Source organism: Nomia melanderi, chromosome 13 (assembly GCF_051020985.1).
Source record: "Nomia melanderi isolate GNS246 chromosome 13, iyNomMela1, whole genome shotgun sequence".
Taxonomy (NCBI): domain Eukaryota; kingdom Metazoa; phylum Arthropoda; class Insecta; order Hymenoptera; family Halictidae; genus Nomia; species Nomia melanderi.
The window spans coordinates 423,260-445,067 of NC_135011.1; the positions used below are offsets into that span (position 1 = coordinate 423,260).

General features: G+C 34.7%; 6 protein-coding genes across 8 annotated transcripts; 4 read left to right on the forward strand and 2 right to left on the reverse strand.

The window, feature by feature from the left end:
• Window positions 1-103: 103 nt before the first annotated feature.
• GCS1 (mannosyl-oligosaccharide glucosidase) lies at window positions 104-3,854 on the forward strand. 2 transcript variants are annotated; one of them, XM_031986939.2, is made up of 5 exons: window positions 331-376; window positions 472-493; window positions 587-797; window positions 897-1,087; window positions 1,160-3,854. In XM_031986939.2, exons 1-5 carry the CDS (start codon window positions 358-360, stop codon window positions 3,204-3,206), a joined length of 2,490 nt encoding a protein of 829 aa, XP_031842799.1. In that variant the 5' UTR covers window positions 331-357; the 3' UTR covers window positions 3,207-3,854. The 2 variants fall into 2 exon arrangements, with proteins under 2 accessions (XP_031842800.1, XP_031842799.1); XM_031986940.2 differs by lacking the exons at window positions 331-376; window positions 472-493 and adding an exon at window positions 104-318.
• Window positions 3,855-4,025: 171 nt separating this feature from the next.
• Arp1 (Actin-related protein 1) lies at window positions 4,026-6,843 on the forward strand. The gene is made up of 7 exons (XM_031987149.2): window positions 4,026-4,194; window positions 4,505-4,569; window positions 4,785-5,111; window positions 5,206-5,515; window positions 5,616-5,789; window positions 5,868-5,930; window positions 6,009-6,843. Exons 1-7 carry the CDS (start codon window positions 4,147-4,149, stop codon window positions 6,150-6,152), a joined length of 1,131 nt encoding a protein of 376 aa, XP_031843009.1. The 5' UTR covers window positions 4,026-4,146; the 3' UTR covers window positions 6,153-6,843.
• Window positions 6,844-6,949: 106 nt separating this feature from the next.
• On the forward strand, window positions 6,950-15,055 carry shtd (anaphase promoting complex subunit 1). 2 transcript variants are annotated; one of them, XM_031986740.2, is made up of 20 exons: window positions 6,950-7,138; window positions 7,259-7,402; window positions 7,504-7,821; window positions 7,896-7,966; window positions 8,048-8,160; window positions 8,243-8,512; window positions 8,601-8,997; window positions 9,168-9,357; window positions 9,436-9,841; window positions 9,907-10,890; window positions 10,951-11,204; window positions 11,276-11,534; window positions 11,606-12,109; window positions 12,198-12,402; window positions 12,475-12,795; window positions 12,871-13,099; window positions 13,190-13,395; window positions 13,466-14,439; window positions 14,507-14,635; window positions 14,720-15,055. In XM_031986740.2, the coding sequence occupies exons 1-20, from the start codon at window positions 7,115-7,117 to the stop codon at window positions 14,803-14,805; spliced, it is 6,084 nt and encodes a 2,027-aa protein (XP_031842600.1). In that variant the 5' UTR covers window positions 6,950-7,114; the 3' UTR covers window positions 14,806-15,055. The 2 variants fall into 2 exon arrangements, with proteins under 2 accessions (XP_031842600.1, XP_031842602.1); XM_031986742.2 differs by lacking the exons at window positions 6,950-7,138; window positions 7,259-7,402; window positions 7,504-7,821; window positions 7,896-7,966 and having other exon boundaries at window positions 8,084-8,160; window positions 8,292-8,512.
• Window positions 15,056-15,189: 134 nt separating this feature from the next.
• LOC116431411 (rhomboid-related protein 4) lies at window positions 15,190-16,120 on the reverse strand. The gene is made up of 2 exons (XM_031986779.2): window positions 15,971-16,120; window positions 15,190-15,908 (listed from the first exon to the last, which is right to left on the reverse strand). The coding sequence occupies exons 1-2, from the start codon at window positions 16,085-16,087 to the stop codon at window positions 15,288-15,290; spliced, it is 738 nt and encodes a 245-aa protein (XP_031842639.1). The 5' UTR covers window positions 16,088-16,120; the 3' UTR covers window positions 15,190-15,287.
• Window positions 16,121-16,697: 577 nt separating this feature from the next.
• Fbxl7 (F-box and leucine-rich repeat protein 7) lies at window positions 16,698-19,124 on the reverse strand. The gene is made up of 2 exons (XM_031986767.2): window positions 18,616-19,124; window positions 16,698-18,341 (listed from the first exon to the last, which is right to left on the reverse strand). Exon 2 carries the CDS (start codon window positions 18,326-18,328, stop codon window positions 17,012-17,014), a length of 1,317 nt encoding a protein of 438 aa, XP_031842627.1. The 5' UTR covers window positions 18,329-18,341; window positions 18,616-19,124; the 3' UTR covers window positions 16,698-17,011.
• Window positions 19,125-19,128: 4 nt separating this feature from the next.
• Window positions 19,129-21,626, forward strand: Slu7 (Pre-mRNA-splicing factor Slu7). The gene is made up of 5 exons (XM_031986754.2): window positions 19,129-19,684; window positions 19,795-20,066; window positions 20,141-20,464; window positions 20,556-20,853; window positions 20,926-21,626. Exons 1-5 carry the CDS (start codon window positions 19,457-19,459, stop codon window positions 21,520-21,522), a joined length of 1,719 nt encoding a protein of 572 aa, XP_031842614.1. The 5' UTR covers window positions 19,129-19,456; the 3' UTR covers window positions 21,523-21,626.
• Window positions 21,627-21,808: the final 182 nt, after the last annotated feature.

The following is a 21,808-nucleotide window of genomic DNA, read 5'->3' on the forward strand; positions in this document are numbered from 1 at the left end:
ATGTTAACTATTAGACTTTTATGACTCTGATGACTTTTTCTTGATTAACAAATTTATGGTAATATGTTTATCAATGTATAATAGTTAGGGAACAGAGAGGAAAAGTATAATTATTCCAAATTCTTTATTGCTGATAAATCTTTAACATAATTTAAAAGATAGCGCTACTTTCTCCTATATGTTGCCACCAATTTTATTGCTTCACGTGGCTTCGTAATAAAATCGGTTAGAAGGAATGATGTAACTTGTATACGTCATACATTTTTCGTACTTTTTTTAAAAGTATACAGGTGTATTCTATTTTTCGGTTTTTAACAGGTATGTATTAAATTTATTGCTAAATATAACCTTCAAGATATGAATGAATCGAGTAAAGGTAAATCAAAGTATAATTTAAATGAGGAATTATTTAATCCGTCTTACATTACTAAAACAAAAAATATTTATATTTCATATTTCAATATTCAAAAGTCACAACATCTTTATACTTATGGTATATATTAAAAATATATAATTAATTTTACGAGAAAAATATATATCTAATCTCACTTTCAGTGATTACAAAAATATTTATAATTCATTTCAGGACGATTAATATGGCTAAGAATAAAACACAAGATAAGTTTACAAAACCAAAGAATAAAATTTCAAATTCTAGTGACACCAAAAAAGAAAGTAAATTTAAAATGTCAGTGTTGAATACTGCAATTACAAGTTTATGTATTGCTATTGCAGCCTGGTTCAGTTATAAAGGATATTTGGAAACTAGAGTGAATACACCATATGATGTAGAAAAAGTATATTTTATTTATCAATATATCAGAATATTATAATTTTATTGGTAACATTATAATAATAATAATAATATAATATTCTTTTTGTCTGTTTGAAAATAGTTAGTTACAGCTTCTGGCTTAGATGTTGCAGACAGATATTGGGGTACTTATCGCCCAGGTGTTTATTTTGGATTAAAAACAAGAGATCCGCATTCTTTAGTAACAGGATTAATGTGGTATTTTCCACATCTTTTGCGTCAAGATGGTAGTGGCCTTAGACATTGGTGTGAACAAGGGGATAAATTGGACAGGTAAATAATATTTTACACTTAATTATCTAACATGATCATCACATATATAATATTTGTTTAAATCTGACTTAGATACGCATGGCTGGAACATGATGGAAGAACTTTTGGTATCCAAGAAATAATAGATGGTTCAGCTATTTTAAATACTACATTTGTTAAAAGACCTGGTGGTAAACATGGTGGAGATTGGACAGCAAGAATAGCTGTAACATCTGAGAGACAAATACGGGATGGTGAAGAAATGTCTTTACTCTTTTACACTGCCACAGATGAACACACCAAAGGATGGATTAAAACCACTCTTGGGGATGAAAAACATATAACGGGTGTAGAAGGAAATACTCAAGGCTTAGGTACATTTACAATAAATATTAATGTAGTTGAAGGGAGTATAGAAGAGCACTCGTTTCTAGCAACTGTTGCTCCTAGTTTAAGTCACTTGAGAGAGACTGTACTTCAGAATCTTAGAGTAGCATCTCATAAAGGATCTCAGAAGAAACACATAGTTTTAGCAGGTGAACAAGTACCATTAGCAGTAGATGGGAAGAAAAAAGATGCAAATTTCATTGTATCACAAATCACAGGAAGAATTCCTTTTGTAATAGAAGTTAGTTACGAATCTGGTAGTTTTATAAATAGAAACGACAAATTAATTGGTAAAAATTATGAACGCGCTCTAGAAGTGCAGCGGAGATTGTTCAGTGAAAAGTTCGAAGAGAAATTTCACTTGCGGTCGAAGGGTTACACGGAGGAGGAAATCCAGTTTGCGAAAATGTCCCTTTCAAATATGGTAGGTTCTATAGGATATTTTTATGGAACTTCACAAGTGCAAAGCCAATATACCAAAGGACCTGTGCCTTACTGGAAAGCACCTTTATACACTGCTGTGCCTAGCAGAAGTTTCTTCCCGCGAGGTTTTCTATGGGACGAGGGTTTCCATGGTTTACTCATATCAACGTGGGACTTAGAAATCGAATTAGATATCATAAATCATTGGTTTGATTTGATGAACGTCGAAGGCTGGATACCGAGAGAAATGATTCTAGGTCAAGAAGCTCTATCGAAGGTTCCAGAAGAATTTGTTACCCAAATCAACACAAACGCTAATCCGCCCATGTTCTTCTTAACACTAAGTTTCATTCTTGAACACAATCAAGAGGAAATATTGGAGAGGCATTTCCAGTTTCTCGACAGACTGTATCCCCGTCTTCAGGCATGGTTTAATTGGTTCAATACTACACAAATTGGAGACATACCAAGCACCTACAGGTGGCGAGGTAGAGATGGTACCACGAACAGAGAGCTGAATCCAAAAACACTCACATCTGGATTAGACGATTATCCAAGAGCATCTCATCCAAATGTTGACGAACGACACGTTGATCTACGCTGTTGGATTGCGATTGCTGCTGACATTATGTATCAGATCAGCAACATTATAAGTCACCCTAATGAGAAGTATCAAGAGACGTACAAATATTTATCGGATAATAATTTATTAAACCAATTACATTGGTCGCCGAATACGCAAACCTATGCCGATTTTGGCCTGCATACAGACAAAGTAACATTAAAAAGACCAACTTCACCTCCGAGATCCCATGTACAGTCATCGGAAATGATACGAGTCGTTTTGGAAGATCCAACTTTAAAATATGTGGACTCATCTTTCGGTTATGTTTCATTATTCCCATACATTCTGCAAATCGTTGATCCCGAGTCTCCACAGTTAGGTAAGATGTTAGAGGATTTAACGAATCCCAATCTTCTATGGACTAAATACGGCCTGCGTTCACTCGCTAAGACGTCGCCGTTGTACATGAAATATAATACCGAACACGATCCTCCTTACTGGAGAGGACCTATTTGGATGAACTTGAATTACTTAACAGTACGGGCAACTCATCACTATTCCAATGTGGAAGGCCCGTATCGAGAGAAAGCGAAGAGCATTTACCAGAGTTTAAGGCAAAATTTGATACAGAATATTATCAAGCAATATAAAAGATCTGGATATGTATGGGAGAATTATGCGGACGTTCATGGAGAAGGCAAAGGAAGCCATCCGTTCACGGGTTGGACATCTTTGGTTGTTCTACTTATGGCGGAAATCTACTAATTTTAGCATTACGTTAAGCCTAGATACTTCCACGTATACCCCTTTTATAGTACCGAAATCAAAAGACTTTCTACTGCTTACGGAAAATGTAATAACATGTGATATATCCTATAAGTTATCCGAATCGCTTGTATGAAAAGATTCTTTTTCATAATGGAAGGATTTTGATAAGGTATAGGTGTATGGATTTTACAAAGTAATGCAATAGAGTTGCATTAGATTGCACAAAAGTATATTCAAAACATTCACTCGCGTATTGCGATCATGTAAAGTTTATTATGTGCGAAGACTGTTTTAACAATGAGTTCAAGTAAAAGATTTTTAGACAAACCAACAATAGATTGTTTTCCTACTTGATACAATGTAATTAGTTAGTATTAATGTAACTCTTTTTTAACTAAATTTGATTACTTTCTCATTTTATTCTTGTATTATCGTTTTTTAAATCATTTAAGTTGCACTGATTTTTAAATAATTAACATATGTATCGGACACATGTTTATATACACGGAAAGATAATTTAGTAAAGGAAAATATTTTATGCGAAATAGTTAAACACATAAGCAACTTTCAGATCTTGGCTGTGACTTGTTAAACAAGAACTATACTGTAATGTTAAATGATCTCAAAATAAACACGTTGAAAATATTTATGCCCTTTTTTCAAGAATAATTTATTTACTTATCAATGTATTTAAAATATGAAAATATATATAAATATATATACAGATATCTTTAGCAATAAGTTACTGCGAGGCTTTGTTAAGTTCAAATTTAAATCATCTATTGGCAACCCTGTTTGCGACTAGTAGGAAGAAGTGATTTTGTTTCGCCTGTCAATAACTGCCTTCAAACCTCACCAGAGAATAGGTGTGTGGCTGAGGGTTACACTTGTGAATTTTCAAAGTTCTTACATAAAACACTACGTTTTTCAAATAATTATGGAGCCCTACGATGTCATAATTAATCAACCGGTGGTTATCGACAACGTAAGCGACTTATAAAATTCAAAAATCGTTAAAATTTTTACATCCTTCGAATCGGTATGTCAAATTGAAATCATACCATAATGTCGGCTCCTGAGTAACACCAAATTTTCGTACTTTCTCCTTGAAATTATCGGCAAATAATACATTGTTCGATTTCACGAGCAAACTGTTTTCTATTTTCTAAAATGAATCACTCCATTTTTCGATCGTTTAGTGTGTCAAATAATTCCGATGTTTTTTGAAATTGTTATTATTTCTGCAATTTTAAATCGATAGTAATGTGGTTACGTGATTTTTTTGTATCTTTTAGGGTTCAGGTGTAATAAAAGCAGGATTCGCTGGGGATCAAATACCAAAATGCAGATTTCCCAATTAGTAAGCACATTATTCTATATGGTCTAATTAATATTCCTAATAGTGCTCACTTTGCGGTTACTGTTAGGTGGTAAAGTAACTTCAAAGTTTCTTATCCTAAGCGTTATGAATCATTCAGGTTTAGGAATTATTTTTAGCTTGCTTGTAATAAAAAAAGATCTCTTATTACTATTAATGTATAGATGTTATTTAATTGACCCAATGACATTTTATAGTATTGGCAGACCCAAACATGTGCGTGTTATGGCTGGTGCTTTGGAAGGAAATTTGTTCATGGGTCCAGTTGCAGAGGAACATCGTGGCCTTTTATCTCTCCATTATCCGATGGAACATGGAGTTGTTACAGATTGGAATGATATGGAGAAAATTTGGTCTTATGTGTATGGCAAAGATCAACTAGCTACATTTTGCGAAGAACATCCGGTCCTATTAACAGAGGCACCTCTTAATCCAAGAAAAAATCGTGAGAAGGCAGCAGAAATATTTTTCGAAACATTTAATGTTCCAGCTCTATTTATCTCTATGCAAGCAGTTCTTAGTCTGTAGGTATTTGATCTATAAATTTTTTACTTTAATAATATCATTCAGAGATATTCTTCAATAATAGATGACACTTTTATCATTCAATCTTTATAGATATGCCACAGGACGAACAACAGGAGTTGTTTTAGATTCTGGAGATGGTGTTACACATGCAGTACCTATTTATGAAGGTTTTGCTATGCCTCATAGTATTATGAGGGTTGATATAGCAGGACGTGATGTTACAAGACATCTCAGACTTCTTTTACGTAAAGAGGGTATTAACTTTAAAACAACAGCAGAATTTGAAATTGTTAGGACAATTAAAGAACGTGTGTGCTATCTTGCTAGCAATCCTCAGAAGGAAGAAACAATTGAAACAGAAAAATTTCAATATATATTGCCTGATGGAAGCTATTTAGAGGTAATTTTATAGTTCAGTTCCATAATATGTAATTTGGACACATTTGAAATCTACTTTATATTGTGTGATGTATGGAAAATATGATACTTCTTTACATTAGATTGGTCCAGCTCGATTTAGAGCTCCTGAAGTGCTTTTTAGACCAGATCTGATTGGTGAGGAATGCGAAGGACTTCATGAAGTGTTAACATATTCCATTCAAAAATCTGACCTAGATTTGAGAAAGGTTTTATTCCAGAATATTGTTTTATCAGGGGGATCAACATTATTCCGTGTAAGTATGAAATTAATGAAGCTTGTATGCGAAATCTAGAATGAACTATATTTTATACATGTATTGTTCATGCATTAGGGATTCGGTGACAGATTATTATCTGAAATTCGTAAAATGTCACCAAAGGATGTAAAAATTAGGGTATGCATAACATTTAATTGAAATTATATTTCTCATTACAGCTATTTCCCTTAATAATATTTCTTTCCTAATATTTAGATATCAGCACCTCAGGAACGATTATATAGTACTTGGATTGGTGGGTCCATTCTAGCTTCCTTAGATACATTTAAGAAGATGTGGGTTAGTAAAAAGGAATATGAAGAAGACGGTATAAGAGCAATTCATCGTAAAACATTCTGAATGTAAATTAGAAAGATTAAAAATTTTAATGACAAATAATTTAAGTACAACACATAAGTAATGGCACACTCGGCACAAAGATTGACATGTACCGTGTTGACAGTGCTCTTCGAATGCTTTTAATATCGCAATTTTTTTAAGTGCGTTTTAAATTTCTCTTTCAAATGAGTATTTATTCCAAGGAATTATAAAATATGCATACCCGTTCCATCAAAGAATACAGTACTAAAAGAAATGTAATATGATTTATTTTATAATTTAACTGTAAAAAGGTTCGATATATACTCTTAATCATAGTTTTAAAATAAAATTCATATTCCGTTTTTTACTGAATATCCATTAATCGAGATTCCTTGGAAATGTACACAGACAAATTTCCAAATTCAAATGTACTCAGTGATACTGAATATTGAACTTATTTATAAATTTTTTATTTTTTATCTTTAAAATAATATCTTCACAATTTATATATGTATTTATGTTTTTATACTATTTATAGTTTTATTATATTTAACATAACGGAGCAATCAGTTCTTATTGAACTAAAAGAATTAAGTGCTTTAGTCGATCGATTTAACGTTATAAGAAAAAGATGATGTAATTTCTACCTGCAGTAACAATTTTGCAAAGTATTTGTAAATATGTATGCTTTGGTAAAATAAATCTGTAAACTCTTTACACGTATAAATGATCATATCGTGTTTTATTTGTTAATTAAAAAAATTATGACATAATAAACACGCTTGTCATATTTTGGTATAGTATGTAAATTTTGTATGCATCGATATATACACATTCGAATATGGCGACGTCCATAGTAATGCATCATTTAACAACACTGTATCTGCGAAATCACTTTCCAGTTAACTTTGCAAGACAATCTTAAATAAATATCGAATAATATTGTTTTTTTCAATTTTTCATAATTATAGTCAGCAAATCTGGATGAAACTAGGGAGAAGATGATTGCCGCCTCAGAACCGGTGGTAGGTCATCAATGTTTTAGGTTAAAATAATATAATCAAGATAAATCATTTTTTAAATTACTTAACATTATAAAATCAATTTATTATTTCAATTTTATTTAAACATTTTTATTTTCGAAGGAGTATACTCCTGGTGGAAGACAGATAATTCTAAGGCATCCTGAACCAGTAGTTAGTCAACAAACATTAAATAACCAAACTACTGTTGGAGAGAATATTTTATTACAAAAATTTAGCCAAGTAAATATTTCGGATAGATCACCGGTATGTACTATTACTACTATTATTATTATTATTGCAATAGTAAGAGAGTAATATTTCTTGGTACTGAAGTTTCTAACAAATTAAATTAATAAAATGTGTAGAAAGACTTTTGGACTGTACGCGAGAATGATTTGTGTGGAGAAGAAGAATTATATTGCTCAGGCAAGGTTGCAATTCATTCAAAGGGTAGTCAAAATACTAGAGTGTTACAAACAACTTATACATGTGAAACGGACATTAAACATGCATTATGGTGTAAATTTCATACTAGTATACCTAGTCATGTGTTGAAGGGGAAAGAATTAGAAGATGAAGAAAGTAATGACAAAGCAATAGAATGTATATGTTTGATCGATTCTTATACTCTTAAGGTATTCACAGAAACTGGTGAAAATTATGTATCCAGCTTGCAATTTCAGGTAAAAGTTACATAATAATAGAATATACATAGTCATTCTAATAAACATATATCTTAAATTACATTGTAATTTAGGTGTCTGCAGTCTGGCCTATAAAGTATGGAATTTTGTTAGAAAAATCACAAGTTCCTACATCTGAAATGAGGTTTGTTTGTTGTTCTGTAAAAATACTGTAAATTTCACTGAAGTAATATGCATTATCAGTATTTATTTTTAACATTTACAGGTATACATCATTAGATGGAAATAGATTACAATTCCATAATGATACAACTTTACCAGTGGCTTTTTCTCTGATGCATCCTTTAGATGAAATTTGCCCTGTACTTATTAAACATGGTAGTATAACTATTTTTATGCATTTTCCACAATATTGAAATTAGCTAAAGTTATTTCTATATAAATATTATAATATTTGTAGGAAGCATATCGTATATGTATGATTCAAATCAGAAAATTGTATTCACTAGTTCTGAACCATCTTTGGCTGTGATATATGACAAGAAGACTGGATTGCATTCTGTATATAAAATACGTAAAGCGTCAATGGAAGAATGTCAGATAGTTTGTGGTAGCAATGACTCCACCACTAGTATATTTACTCATTCTGCAAGTGCGTCGCCATTAAATTTCGGAAGTAATCTTTCATATAACAAAAACTGTACAAATAAAGGACATTTAAGTATATTCGGTAAATTGTTGGTTTTCTTATCGAAATAATTTAGAGTATACCTTATATCTAAAGATACTGATATTTGTAATAAATAATTGAAATTTAGGAGTACCAAATCCACAGTTAAGCACAATTGGACTAGGAATAACGAATAGTCCGTTTGGTTCCCGAACATCTTATACCACGACTTGCTCAGGAGGACCATCTCCTTCGCAACAACAACAGCAACACTCAAGATCTCAGAGTCCAATGGCAACTATTTCACGCTGTCAATCTCCCACTCATTCTGCATTTTCACCGTCACTTGGTGCACCACCTTCTTCGGTCATTCACCACACTAGATTACATCAGATAATTATGGCCTCTGCATTGAATCGTACACAAAATAGTCCAGGTGGCAGTTGTAGTAATATACAGCAGCAAGATGTTATAGCATCAAGTAAACCTCTGTATCCTGAAATTTGCTTTGATCATGTGTGGACTGAAAATGTTGGGATTCCCAAGTAAGTACTCCACTTATCTGTTATAAATCCTTTGAAATCCTATCTTTAAATACCCTATTACAGATTTCCTTTGTGTTTTCAATTCCTTTGGACTTTAACTAGGAAGTAAGTTAAGAGATATTAATTGGTAAAACCGTATCATTATCGCTAATTGTATTATACTTTTTAAGGGAAGTTACATCTGGTCAGGCATCTAAAGTATTTTTATCATCGGATCTTGTCGGGCAGAGTTACTTGTGTTATTTGGTTCCACAACGATCTCAACTGTTTTTAGTTAGGCTCGAGAAAACTAACAAGCAACAGCAAATTATTTTCGGCATGGTAACAAGCATCGTAGCAAAGGACGCCGTCAACATACCAGTTAGTATTCATTCATATCTTTTTCACGTAATTATTTATAATTATCATTATAAGAATAAAATGAATTATTTCTTGTAGAATTTGCATATGATAGCTACCATGGATTTATCGAATGGAGTAGTATTATACTCCGGTGTGATTTGCGTGGGCAAACTGCATGTCACAGGAATTCTCCCGAATTTGGCTGGGTGCAATTATTTTTTATCCAGTATTAATTCTAAACTAGGCTCTCCGTTTCCACGACGAAGTTCATTGATCTCTCAGAATTGTGCTGCTGCACACGATCTTAAATTCGAGGAAGGACTGCACTTGTTGAGTCCAGTTGGAGGGAACTGTGCAAGGCCTCCCATTTTATTAGAAAACTCTATAGTAGATTCTAATATTCTTATTTTAAAAGAAGCAGTAGGAAATAAGGTTACTCTGGAATATGGCAATAAGAATTACTTTCGAATAACTTTGCCAACATCCAGCACCTCTCCTTTAGGTAATGCCAATTGTATACAGCACATTTAACTTCGACTCGACATTACCTTTAATATCTCTTTACAGTTACTAAATGTTTACAAACTCTAAGAAGTGTACTGCAGAAAGATTTAGCAATGCAGCTACTGGTAAAATGGTACGGAGCTCGAAATGCCCCTGGACCCCAAGATTTCTCGCCACAACAAGAATGGTATCTTTTCCTTGTGGTCTTATTCACGTTATTGGGTTACGACGTTGAAAAGTTACAATTAATCCAAAGAAATGAAAACAACCAGCTTGCCGAGCGCAACAGTCCAATGGTGGTGCCGAAGAAACAGAAAACGAACAATTCAGGAACCACCGACGATTGGATGTACATGATACATTCCCTAAAAAATGGAAATCCTCAAGTTTTTACTTCGAATATACTTGGTCTGCAGAAAACGGCCAGCGCTCTTCAGGCATCAGTGCCAAATATTACAGAATCGAGTAGCACAGGAAGAATCAACGTGCAATCTATTCTGTTCCCATATTTTCCGCTAGTTCTGTTCTCGTTGCATCTGTTGTACGAAGAATTGAAATTGAATTGCGTGATGTCAGAGAGCTTACCTTTGCTCGGTCAGTTGTTGTACCAGTTGAGCGTAGATTTGAAATTCGAGATGTACTCCCATCATTATTTTCTCGATTTTCCTTCGCTTTGCCACTTACGAGACGTCTCGTCCCAGATCAGTGAGACGGACTTGCAGAAGATCACAGTACCAAGTTACATTCAGTCGAAACCGTCAAATATATTCGAAACGTTAGACAATTTATTAAACAAGAGAGAAACGACGCCGTTCCCTTACTTAAGCCAAGTAAATCCAAAAACGAAAAACATAGTTTACTTAACTGCACTCATAGCGCATGAGAATGAGCCAAATGTACCAGACACCGATAAAATTATAAAGCACGTGATTCCGATCGGTAGTCGAATAGATTTCCAAGAGAATGGAACTAAGTGCGAGAAGGAAATATTTAAGAAAATTGAATATTCCACGATAGATAGGATAGTGTTAATATATCATGAAATGGGTATGTTTCTTAGATTCCAAATACCGTTAATTTTCTCTAACTTAAAATATTTATCTTCAGGCATGACCAAGAAAGACCTTGAGATTTTGCCACCCGGTGTATCACTGTTACTAAAAGATGTGATGTACAGATGCAGAGAACGACCACCATCAAACTGGCCGATGCAAGCGTACGAATTGATAGATCGTCAAGATTTAGCTGCACTGGACAGACATTTGAAATCAGGCCCATCGAATCAGCATCCAGAGAACGAAGGGAAAAATTATTCGATCAAAGATCCTGAGCAAGATGATGGCATGGAATTCGATGATGTTGTACGTTTAAAACATATTTATATTCAACATTTCCTTATTTTGTCACATGCAATAACAGTCGTTCTTCGTAGGTATTGAAACTGAGATTTAACAAGGACCACAGGGTAACGGAAGTACGAAAACTCCTTAACTCTTCGAAGCCGGTGAAAATAGCAATAGTACAGAGACCAGACGTGAGCGATCATGAGTTTATAGAGGAGCAAGAGAAGCATTTGCATGCGTTGTGTACCAGAACGATGGCACTTCCGGTGGCTAGAGGCATGTTCACTCTGAGGACATCGACGCCTATCATTACAGAGCAGTTACCAATTCCACGGTTGTGTTTGACTGGTATAAAATAAAAGAGGATATAATATTATGAAAATGTAGAATCGATGTTACAAGAGTATAATTTTTTACAGGAAAAGCACCTCCTCGCGGGACTACTGTGGAATTGGCTCACATCGACGTTCCCCCAAACATGAATTTATGGCCATTATTTCATAACGGTGTAGCCGCAGGACTTCGCATTCATCCAAACGCGTCGAACATTGACTCGACGTGGATAGTGTATAATAAGCAGCAACAAGGAGAGTTTGGAATCGAACATTCCGGTTTCCTGATGGCTCTCGGTTTGAATGGCCACCTGAAAAATCTGGCACCCTACAATACGTTCGAATATTTAATTGAATGTCACGAAGCCACCAGCGTCGGCCTGTTGCTTGGTCTATCGGCAACGCATCGCGGCACAATGAATGTTTCTATGACTAAATTGTTGTCGCTCCACGTGGAAACATTACTACCGCCAACGAGCATTGAATTAAACGTTCAACACAATGTTCAAGTTGCTGCCTTAATGGGAGTTGGTCTGGTGTATCAAGGCACTGCTCACAGGCATATTTCTCACGCTTTGTTGTCAGAAATTGGTAAGCGGTATAAGTTGAAATTATGAAAATAAATTGCAGTGTATTCTTGGTCAGTCAGCAAAGTGTTTAATGGTCTGGCAAATGACAGGTAGACCACCAGGACCGGAGATAAAGAACTGCGTGGACAGAGAATCCTATTCGTTAGCGGCGGGATTAGCATTAGGCTTAGTAGTACTAGGAAGCGGTGGTGGACCAGACCTGACTAGTATACCTGACACTTTACATTATTATATGGTAGGTGGACACGTTAGGCCCTTCACTGGATCACAAAAGGACAAATATAAATCGCCCAGGTAAATATACTTGTGTATTTGCATTACAACTTACTATTTACTAGTGTCATTCTCACTGTCTAATAATTTCAGTTACCAAATTAGAGAAGGTGATTCTATAAATATCGATGTGACAAGCCCTGGAGCAACGATAGCTCTGGGCCTTATGTACTTCGATACTGGAAACCGAGCAGTGGCAGAATGGATGCAGGCCCCCGACACTCAATATTTACTTGACTTTATACGACCTGATTTCCTGTTGTTACGGATACTAGCAAAGTCGCTCATTCTGTGGAACGAAATTGAACCAACGAAGTCTTGGGTGTCCAGCCATGTACCCAATATTGTTTACAAATATAGGTTACAGAAACCGACTTCTGAAATAGCGCAGAATGTGGATTTGGAGACTATGAAGTTAGTATATCAGCTACGTTCAAATATTAAGATCTTCATAATCTGTTATTTTGACTAATGTTAATTGAAATGCAGCCAAGCTTATTGCAATATTATTGCGGGAGCCTGTATGGCCCTAGGTTTGAAGTATGCTGGCACTGCTAACAGGAACGCCTTTAAAACTCTGTACAACTATGCTCAGATGTTCACGGCTCTGTCGCATAAAACTATCGCCGAGTTGGCAGGAAAGTCGACTATTGAAACCTGCTTGAACGTTACTTTACTTTCTGCTGCTGTTGTGATGGCGGGGTCGGGTAATTTAGAGGTAGGATATAGGCGTTCGATGAACTATGATTTCCCTTAGTAAAATTATTTGGATATTCACGTGGACATTGTTTGTACGACCCATAAACAGATCATGAGGATATGTCGACATGTGAGGACACGCGTGGGACCTGCAAGTAGCGTCGTTACATATGGTTCTCATTTAGCAACGCACATGGCACTTGGTCTTTTGTTTCTCGGAGGAGGAATGTATACCCTTTCGAATAGCCCTAGTGCAGTGGCTGCTCTCATAATTTCTCTCTTCCCGAAATTTCCAACTCATAGTAATGACAATAGGTTTGTGCCATTGTAATATATTTATTGAATATTATTAACGCGATAATTGTATTAATTTGATGAATCGTAGGTATCATTTACAAGCCCTAAGGCATCTGTACGTGTTGGCTGCAGAACCACGTGTTATATTACCCAGAGACATCGATAGTCGACAATATTGCTATTGTAAAGTACATTTAACATTTGAATCGGAGAAACAAGCTGAAGGACAAGATTTAGTACTTCAATCGCCATGTTTGTTACCACAACTATCCAGTCTGAAAAAGATTGAGCTGAAGGATGAACGATATTGGGAAATCGTTTTCGAGAAAGGCCATAACTGGCAACATCTTGAGAACATGCTTAAGAAAAGTGAATCCTTAGACGTTAAACAAAGGGCTGGTTGTTTACCATACGTAGAAGACCCTCACGGATTTAGAAGTTTAATAGCTCAAACATTAACAACCGAAGATGTGATCGCATGGGCTGCTCGCCCTGAATCTGTGACGTCGTTTACGAACAATAGAACTGTATTAAATATAGTGAAATACTTTTTACAGTGGCCTAAAAAAGACAAGACTATCGAGAGCAACTTGAATACACAGTCTTATGGTAGTAAAAGTAGCTCTGGGTATTTAACTCAAAGCTCGAGTGATTTATCTGAAAGAATAAGTTGGAATGAACAATCGGATTCGTCCACGGAGAAAATGGAAATCGCAGAGCTGTCGTCTGGTTTGAGAAGTGTTAGTTATTCGTACAGATTTGAAGCACAGCACTTCGACATGACAGAATTTGAGAAACATTTCCTACACACGTTTGCTATAATTGTTTACGAGTGCGTGATAAAAGATAAAGTGACACTTCTCCCTTTATGGGTAAACCTGTTGAAAAGCATTGAAATCATAGAAAGGGAGCCGAACAGTTTCTCCGTATGGCAAATGAAGCTTGTTTCGTCACTGGTGTTAAAACGGTCTTACACGGAAAACAGGACACCATTGCTTAACGCAGAAAGCGTGAAAGCAATCGAACAAAAAATTTCATATATTATGGATAGTTGGGAACATGGTAATTATTACGATTCATTTGTTCATAATTTTTCTAAATTCTTCCAATATTTTTCCATATTTTCCAGATTTGAAACCGTGCATTAAATCTTACTTAACCACGGGAGAAATTCAAGGAGATTTAATAACACTGCAAAGAATGTGTTCATACTTCATATTTTATGACATACCTTATAGAATGGATGAGAGGACGATTTGTAAGTTTCTTTTTATTCATTTATTTTTCTTTTGTTATTCATATTTTGTACTTAAATTATACTAGTTATTGTTACATTTTTCAGTGACGTCATTGTTGAATACAGAAGTGAGATCTAAAATACCCAATGTTAAACTGTACAACTTATATGAAATCTTTAAATTCTGCTAATCGTGTTACATGTTAAATCTTCAAACAATTGCAATTTTCCTGTGAAATTATGAAAGATAATTATTCAATTAAATTATATTTCTATTTCACAATTGAGAAAGAGTATGAAGAATATAAATCAGTCTCGTGAATCACAGTTTTGTTATATATAGATTATGACAATGCAGGTAATCTATACTGTATTATGTAAGGCACAAGAGAATGTATGAAAGTAATGTATAAGTGTAAATAGAATAACAGTTATATTAATAGAAAATTAATTTATTACTTTATATAATGTAACAAATACGTAAACAATATATAAATTACATTCTTTCTTATATACATACATGTACAATTATCCCTTAAGATAATTCTTCACCTCTAGAGTAACTTAATAACACATTTAAGTACCCAGTCGTATTTATTTACATTTTCCAACTTCTTTAAAATAATTACCAAATTAATAAATTATTAAATTTAAAATATTCCTATTTCAAATGTCATGTAAACAATGAAGTACGTCTTCTGTAAAATTCTTCCTCGTGTATAATAGGTATACCAGACAAATTATATATTATATTATCAATGGTTACACCAATAAAAGTGTAACAGTATAAGCAACCAACCAAGATACCCCCAAGATGTCCAATCAATGAAGACTGTGGTACCAAAAGATGAATTAAGATCAATTCTACCCAGACAGCAATTTTACTAGGAACTGTAAATCCGCCGACATTATGAACTGTGTTTCGTTCTTCACAAATTGCAATTACTTTCAGTGCAAATAAAACAGCAGAGAATCCGATAGCACATTCAGTGTAATATCCATAATCTCCAGTTAATTGCATTAAGGCATAGCCTAAAGATGCGTACATGGCACTGCATCCAAGTGTAAGAATATTCAATAAAATAAAAAAATTGGGTGTTCCATACTTGGGTTCTAAGTAGGAACCTTTTAAAATCAAAGATACCATATTGTAATATAAGTGCATATCAGAACCATGTTCAAAGCTTGATATTATGAAAGATTTCCAGTTCCTATATTTGAATACTTTTATTGCAGATATGCATACATCTTCTGCGCTCCAAGGAACTTTTATTATACCAACATATAGCAAGACCTAATAAAATAAAAATATATTATAATTTATGATTATTACATTGATAAATTTGAAACACTTACTTGCCCAATAATCGTGCCCAAAGTGGCTGGTGGAATTTTGTCGATACCAAAATTCAAAGCTTGCATAAACAGCAAGTAAATGCCGTATTGAAAACCTTGTCTTCTCTGTGATCTCATAGTTGTTTTACAATTTCATTAAAAATTCCAATACTATACTTTCCTTTGATTATAGTTTCAGGTAGGCTTTTTCTTATGAAACACTGAGAATACTACTCATTCCACAATGCTTTCAAAATTCGTAGGTTAGATTACTCAGAAGTAAAATAGAATAGGCATTTCATTGCAATGAAAATTTAATTCGCATGAATACGTTTAGCTTCTCTTAATTATTAATTATCAGTTGCTGACACGACTGTTCATCACAAGTAAATAAGTTTATTGAAATGAAACACGTCACTCAAGTTCACAGCGTTATAACATATTCGACCAATGCTGTGAAACCACATGATCTTATACATTTCTACGCAAAATATGAGAATTTGAGTGTAGGACTTTAAATTACAGCGCATTTTCACACAATTTTAAAGAAGAGCATTTCAATGGTTATGACGTCATTGACGTTACGCGCGAGAAGCTTATATTTAAATTTGAATTCTCTACATTTCAAACACAGTAAGAAGCTCATTAACGTTCTAAATACTTCAAGTATGTTATAAATGAAGAAGTGTTGAACTATACATTCTAATCGAATATAATCTGAACATTTTTATTTATAAAATAAATATACAAATTACATAAAACTTGAAAGATTGCTTTCACGTATTAAATTATAAAATTAATAAATAGCAAAGAATAATGTTTAGAAATTATGAAACACATATATATGTATATATATGTTTATGTATATATGTATATATGCAAATATATATAGATATATATGATATACTCTCGCATGACTTGTGGTATATGATACATATGTATATATATTTTCACAATTGTTGGATAATTACTTTTTACAAATTAATGTCTAAAAGAGAAATGAAACAAGAGTTGTTAATAAATAGACAGTAAATGCGGTAAATAGAGGACGGTTTAAAAGGCTCAGCTTGAGAAACCAGGATTAGTATGCTCTATGATGCATCTACGACAGTAACGCTTTACCGCACGGTATCCAACCCATGTGACCCTGGGGCATTCGCCAATATTTAATTGCCTCAGCCCTCGTACGTAATAAGCTAATGCTTCCAATCCAGCATCCGAAACTCGCTCGCAACCGCATAAAGATAATTTTTTTAAATTTGGACATCCAGTGGAAAGAGCTTCCAGAGTTGCATCACCAATGTCGCATTTTCCTATATCCAGAGCCCTCAATCGTGGACATCCACGCGCCAAAGCTAACGTAGCACTGTCGCTGAGTGCTTCACAGCCACGAGCATTTAAATATCTCAGCTTGTAACAGTGTCTGGCTACAACTAAGAGACCAGCGTCTGATACACGATCGCATTTGCCTACTGAGAAATAACGCAAAGACGGACCAAGACGAGCTGCCAATTCACGTACGCCGAAATCTGTAATCTTCACACAGTCGGAGACAGACAATTGTCTTAAACTGGCGCAATAGGAGGCAATTGCTACGAGACTGGCGTCAGTTATACGCGCACACCGCCGTAAATACAAGCAACCAAGATGCGGCATGCGTGAAAGAGTGAGCACCAAGCCAGAATCCTCTATGCCATGACAATCACTGAGATCCAGTGATTGCAGCTTCAATGTTGTTATTCGGCTACACGCTCTGGTCACGCCGATGCATCCTGTCAAATCCAATTCCTTCAAGTGTATACAATTGTCTAAAACGGCACTCACATTTGCGTCTGTGACGCGTCTGGAATGTCGTAGTACTAAAGAAGTTAAACTTAAGAATGGCAACTGAGTGAAAATACCAGCCAGGCCAACAGCACCTTCAAGTACAAGACGGCGGATGCATGTGTGACATCCTCGTCTGGTCAATGCGTTTAATGCGATAGTTGCATTCTGAGGATAACGTACTTCCACTTCCTTCCAAAGGGATGGATCCCACGCTATTTCCCAAAGGCGTCTGCAGGTTTGGGCAATGGAACATAGATCTCTGGTACCTAGCCAGCTGAATATTCTCAGTAATAAAGTATCATCCAGCTGACACAAATCAGCCGCATAACTACATTTCTGTTGCAACAAAGTTTGTTGTCTGATGGGAACAGATATAGCAGTCGATGAAGATGTCGATCGGCAGGCATTGTTGTCTAATGTATGATATCCTAAGTCAATTGCATCAGAGGGTGGTCTATACAGACCCACTTTCTGTGATGAATATACAGTCTCCCTCTCAGAGCTGCCCTTTTCCCCAAAGGATGGAAGAAGTAATGGACATGATCCATCCATTCCATGCTCTGTTCTATATTACAAAAAATAAAAACGTTCGTCAGAAACATTATTTTTGGTTCCATTTGATTTATCCGATTCAATATATTCATGTTTCTATTTCCGAGTTAACATTATCGAGGCGAAACGCATAGGGGATGAAAGTAATTTAAAAAAAAATGCGGATCTAATAATAAGGCTTAAATTTCGCGGGCATATCGGACGTTAATTAATCAACGTTTCTAATGAGTTAAGAAAATAATATTGTTCTTTATATTATAAAATAAATATAATGAATATTCACTTACTAATGTGCGACAAACAGAAGAATTATCAACAATACGTGACATTGCAGGCCAATATCGATCTATCTGCCACTGCCACCATTTTGATCTTACATTCCAGTTTTCGAAGCAGCTAAAGATCGCAGCTGTTTCTCCTTTTCGAATTAAAACATATTATCGTTTTCAACTGCATCGATTAATACGCATTTTCCAGGTTAAATTGATTATGTACACGGAACGAAAGATCGAAGTGAAAGTATCAAATTTGATACATAATGTAAGGCCCCAATACAGTCGATAAATCCCCACTTTAAATGGGTCCGCTTAAAGCAATTTTCATGTAGCGAGAAAATTAATTTTCTATTTTTAAAAGTCTGTGTTAGTATTACTAAATAATGATGACAAATTTTTATCTGCATTTCTTGTTGTTTCTTCTATAAATGGATGATAATAAGAAACGAAATGAAACTATTTGATTGTTAAATATAATATTGTAATCGAGCGGTATCCTCTCAAGCTAGTGACGCCGATCAGTGATTCCTCTTCTACCACGACATTTCTATCGTAACGCGTTGATTTATACGATTTTCATCGACAAAGTATTTTCTATAAAATTTATTTGTCTCTTGTATAAAATCTAATATTTTTTATTAAGCGTAAAATATTAAATAACGATATTTAATGTAAGTTTACAAAACACTGTCGTTGGATCGTCAATCATCATCGTTGTTCCATTCTTGTAAACTGCCCTTAACCGTAGTTTGTCTCCTTTGAGGTTATATTAGTTTTAACAACTATTTACATGGACTTTGGTGATGTGAAACGTCAATAAACGATTTGACAAGTTACTTGTTGTTCGATAAACATGGCTAACACGTTAGCTAATGTACCTGTTTCGAAAATCATAAAGAATACAAGTAGTTTTGAAGATGAACCGAGGAAAAAGAGTAGAGAGGATTGGCGAAAAGCAAAGGAATTAGAAGAAGCTAGAAAAGCTGGTACAGCCCCAGCAGCTGTAGATGAAGAAGGAAAAGATATTAATCCACATATTCCTCAGTATATTAGTGCTACACCATGGTACTTTGGAGCACAGGTATTTACTTGTTCATATATATTGCTTACCTTTAATTTGTGGCTTATAAGATACTGCTTACATGTTCTCTGCAATTAATACAACAAAATAATTGACAAAAACATTTTAAGGGTCCTACTTTGAAACATCAAAGACCACAGCCTGAGAAACAAAAACAGTTTAGTGGAATAGACGAGTGGTATAATCGTGGTGTAGACACATCTAAAACAATAACAAAGTATCGTAAAGGAGCCTGTGAAAACTGTGGTGCTATGACCCACAAAAGGAAAGAATGCATGGAACGTCCACGCAAAATTGGAGCAAAATTCACAAATGCAAATATTGCAGCAGATGAGTTCAGTCAACCCGAATTATCTATGGATTATGATGGTAAAAGAGATAGGTAATCTAAATGTTTAAAGCTTGAGTTTTAGTTTTTATATTTATACATTATCTGTATTTCTTTATTTATTATAGGTGGGCTGGTTATGATCCCTCAGAGCACAGGGCTATTGTAGAAGAATATCAAAAGATAGAAGAAGCCAAGAGGCAAATGCGTGCAGAGAAATTAAATGCAGAGGAAAATGATGAACAAGATTCAGACAAAGATGAGGATAAATATGTAGATGAAGTTGATATGCCGGGAACAAAAGTAGACTCCAAACAGCGTATTACTGTTAGAAATCTGAGAATTAGGGAGGACACAGCAAAATATTTAAGAAATTTGGATCTAAACTCTGCATACTATGATCCTAAAACAAGATCTATGCGTGATAATCCTTATGCTGGCACAGAAAGAGAGTAAGCACCTTCATAAATTTGATAACTTCTTTAACATTTTTCACAATAAAAAAATGATTTAAATACAACTGATTAAAATATTTAATTACAGAGTGGATTATAAGGGTGAAAATTTCGTACGTTTCTCTGGTGATACGCAATGTCATGCAAATGCTCAATTGTTTGCGTGGGAAGCACATGAAAGAGGCGTTGATGTTCATTTACTAGCTGAACCTACCAAGCTGGAATTACTCAAGCAGGAGTATGACAAAAAGTGTGACGAATTAAAGGATAAAGCTCGCGATAGTATAATTAGTACATACGGTGGTGAAGAGCATCTTGATACACTACCACCTTCCCTTTTATTAGCACAAACAGAACAATACGTAGAATATTCTAGATATGGAAAAGTATGTAACAAATTTAGATAACTTTACATTTACTTTATTCTAGGGATTCTATTAATCTGAATTAATTTACAGATCATCAAAGGACAGGATAGACAAGTGATTCGTTCAAAATACGAGGAAGATGTCTATCCAAATAATCACACATCCGTATGGGGATCTTACTGGCACGGCGGTAAATGGGGGTACAAATGTTGCCATTCATTTATCAAGAATTCGTACTGTACAGGAGAAGCAGGTAAAAAGGCATCTGACGCAACAGTTACGGAAAATAAAAGAGCAACAGAAGAAGAGAATTCAGACGATCAAAAGGAAGCCTCGCATGACGAGAAATCATCTAGTAACGATAGTTCGTCCGACGAAGAAGAAAAAAGGCCAAAGATAATGAAGAAATCCAAATCCGCTAAAAGGAAGGACAAAAAGCGAAAACAGAAGGAACGAAAACAGAAGGAGAAGAAAGCTAAAAAAGAAGTGGAAGACAAGTTGCAACAGGCATTGCAAAAAGAAAAGGACAGTCAAAAAAGAGCGGAGAGGCTGTTGGAGGTAGATGAACGAAAGCGTCCGTACAATAGCATGTACGAAGTACAGGAACCATCGGCGGAGGAAATCGAAGCGTTCCAAATGAAGCGACAACGTGAAAATGACCCAATGGCAGAGTTTCTTAACAAATGAATAAATACTTCTTAATTGAGTAACGTGTTTATACATATATTATAAATTTCGAATATTCATTTAATATTATGATTGTACATACTAAATAAATTGTATTTTAATTACTCGCTTCTGTTTCATAGAAGCCATCATGGCTTCTGTGAAATAAAATAAAACACTATGTTAAATACGATGAAATGATGCTTTTCGGCAATACCGATTGTAGTTTTGAAATTATGCAAATTTTGTCGATAAATACATCGAAACGGTTGGTTGGTAATTCTCGAAAATTCTCACCAGATGGCAA

Excerpts from the sequence above, each read along its gene's own strand:
- GCS1 (XM_031986939.2), top strand. Across the intron at positions 494-586 it reads ACAACATCTTTATACTTATG|GACGATTAATATGGCTAAGA; the intron begins GTATATATTAAA and ends AATTCATTTCAG. Across the intron at positions 1,088-1,159 it reads CAAGGGGATAAATTGGACAG|ATACGCATGGCTGGAACATG; the intron begins GTAAATAATATT and ends AATCTGACTTAG.
- LOC116431411 (XM_031986779.2), bottom strand. The coding sequence starts at position 16,087 with ATGAGATCACAGAGAAGACAAGGTTTTCAATACGGCATTTACTTGCTG. Across the intron at positions 15,909-15,970 it reads TGGGCACGATTATTGGGCAA|GTCTTGCTATATGTTGGTAT; the intron begins GTAAGTGTTTCA and ends TTATTTTATTAG.
- shtd (XM_031986740.2), top strand. The coding sequence starts at position 7,115 with ATGATTGCCGCCTCAGAACCGGTG. Across the intron at positions 7,403-7,503 it reads ATATTTCGGATAGATCACCG|AAAGACTTTTGGACTGTACG; the intron begins GTATGTACTATT and ends TAAAATGTGTAG. Across the intron at positions 11,535-11,605 it reads TCCACGGTTGTGTTTGACTG|GAAAAGCACCTCCTCGCGGG; the intron begins GTATAAAATAAA and ends AATTTTTTACAG.
- Slu7 (XM_031986754.2), top strand. The coding sequence starts at position 19,457 with ATGGCTAACACGTTAGCTAATGTACCTGTTTCGAAAATCATAAAGAAT. Across the intron at positions 19,685-19,794 it reads CATGGTACTTTGGAGCACAG|GGTCCTACTTTGAAACATCA; the intron begins GTATTTACTTGT and ends AAACATTTTAAG. Across the intron at positions 20,067-20,140 it reads TATGATGGTAAAAGAGATAG|GTGGGCTGGTTATGATCCCT; the intron begins GTAATCTAAATG and ends TATTTATTATAG.
- Arp1 (XM_031987149.2), top strand. The coding sequence starts at position 4,147 with ATGGAGCCCTACGATGTCATAATTAATCAACCGGTGGTTATCGACAAC. Across the intron at positions 4,195-4,504 it reads AACCGGTGGTTATCGACAAC|GGTTCAGGTGTAATAAAAGC; the intron begins GTAAGCGACTTA and ends TGTATCTTTTAG. Across the intron at positions 5,516-5,615 it reads CTGATGGAAGCTATTTAGAG|ATTGGTCCAGCTCGATTTAG; the intron begins GTAATTTTATAG and ends TCTTTACATTAG.
- Fbxl7 (XM_031986767.2), bottom strand. The coding sequence starts at position 18,328 with ATGGATGGATCATGTCCATTACTTCTTCCATCCTTTGGGGAAAAGGGC.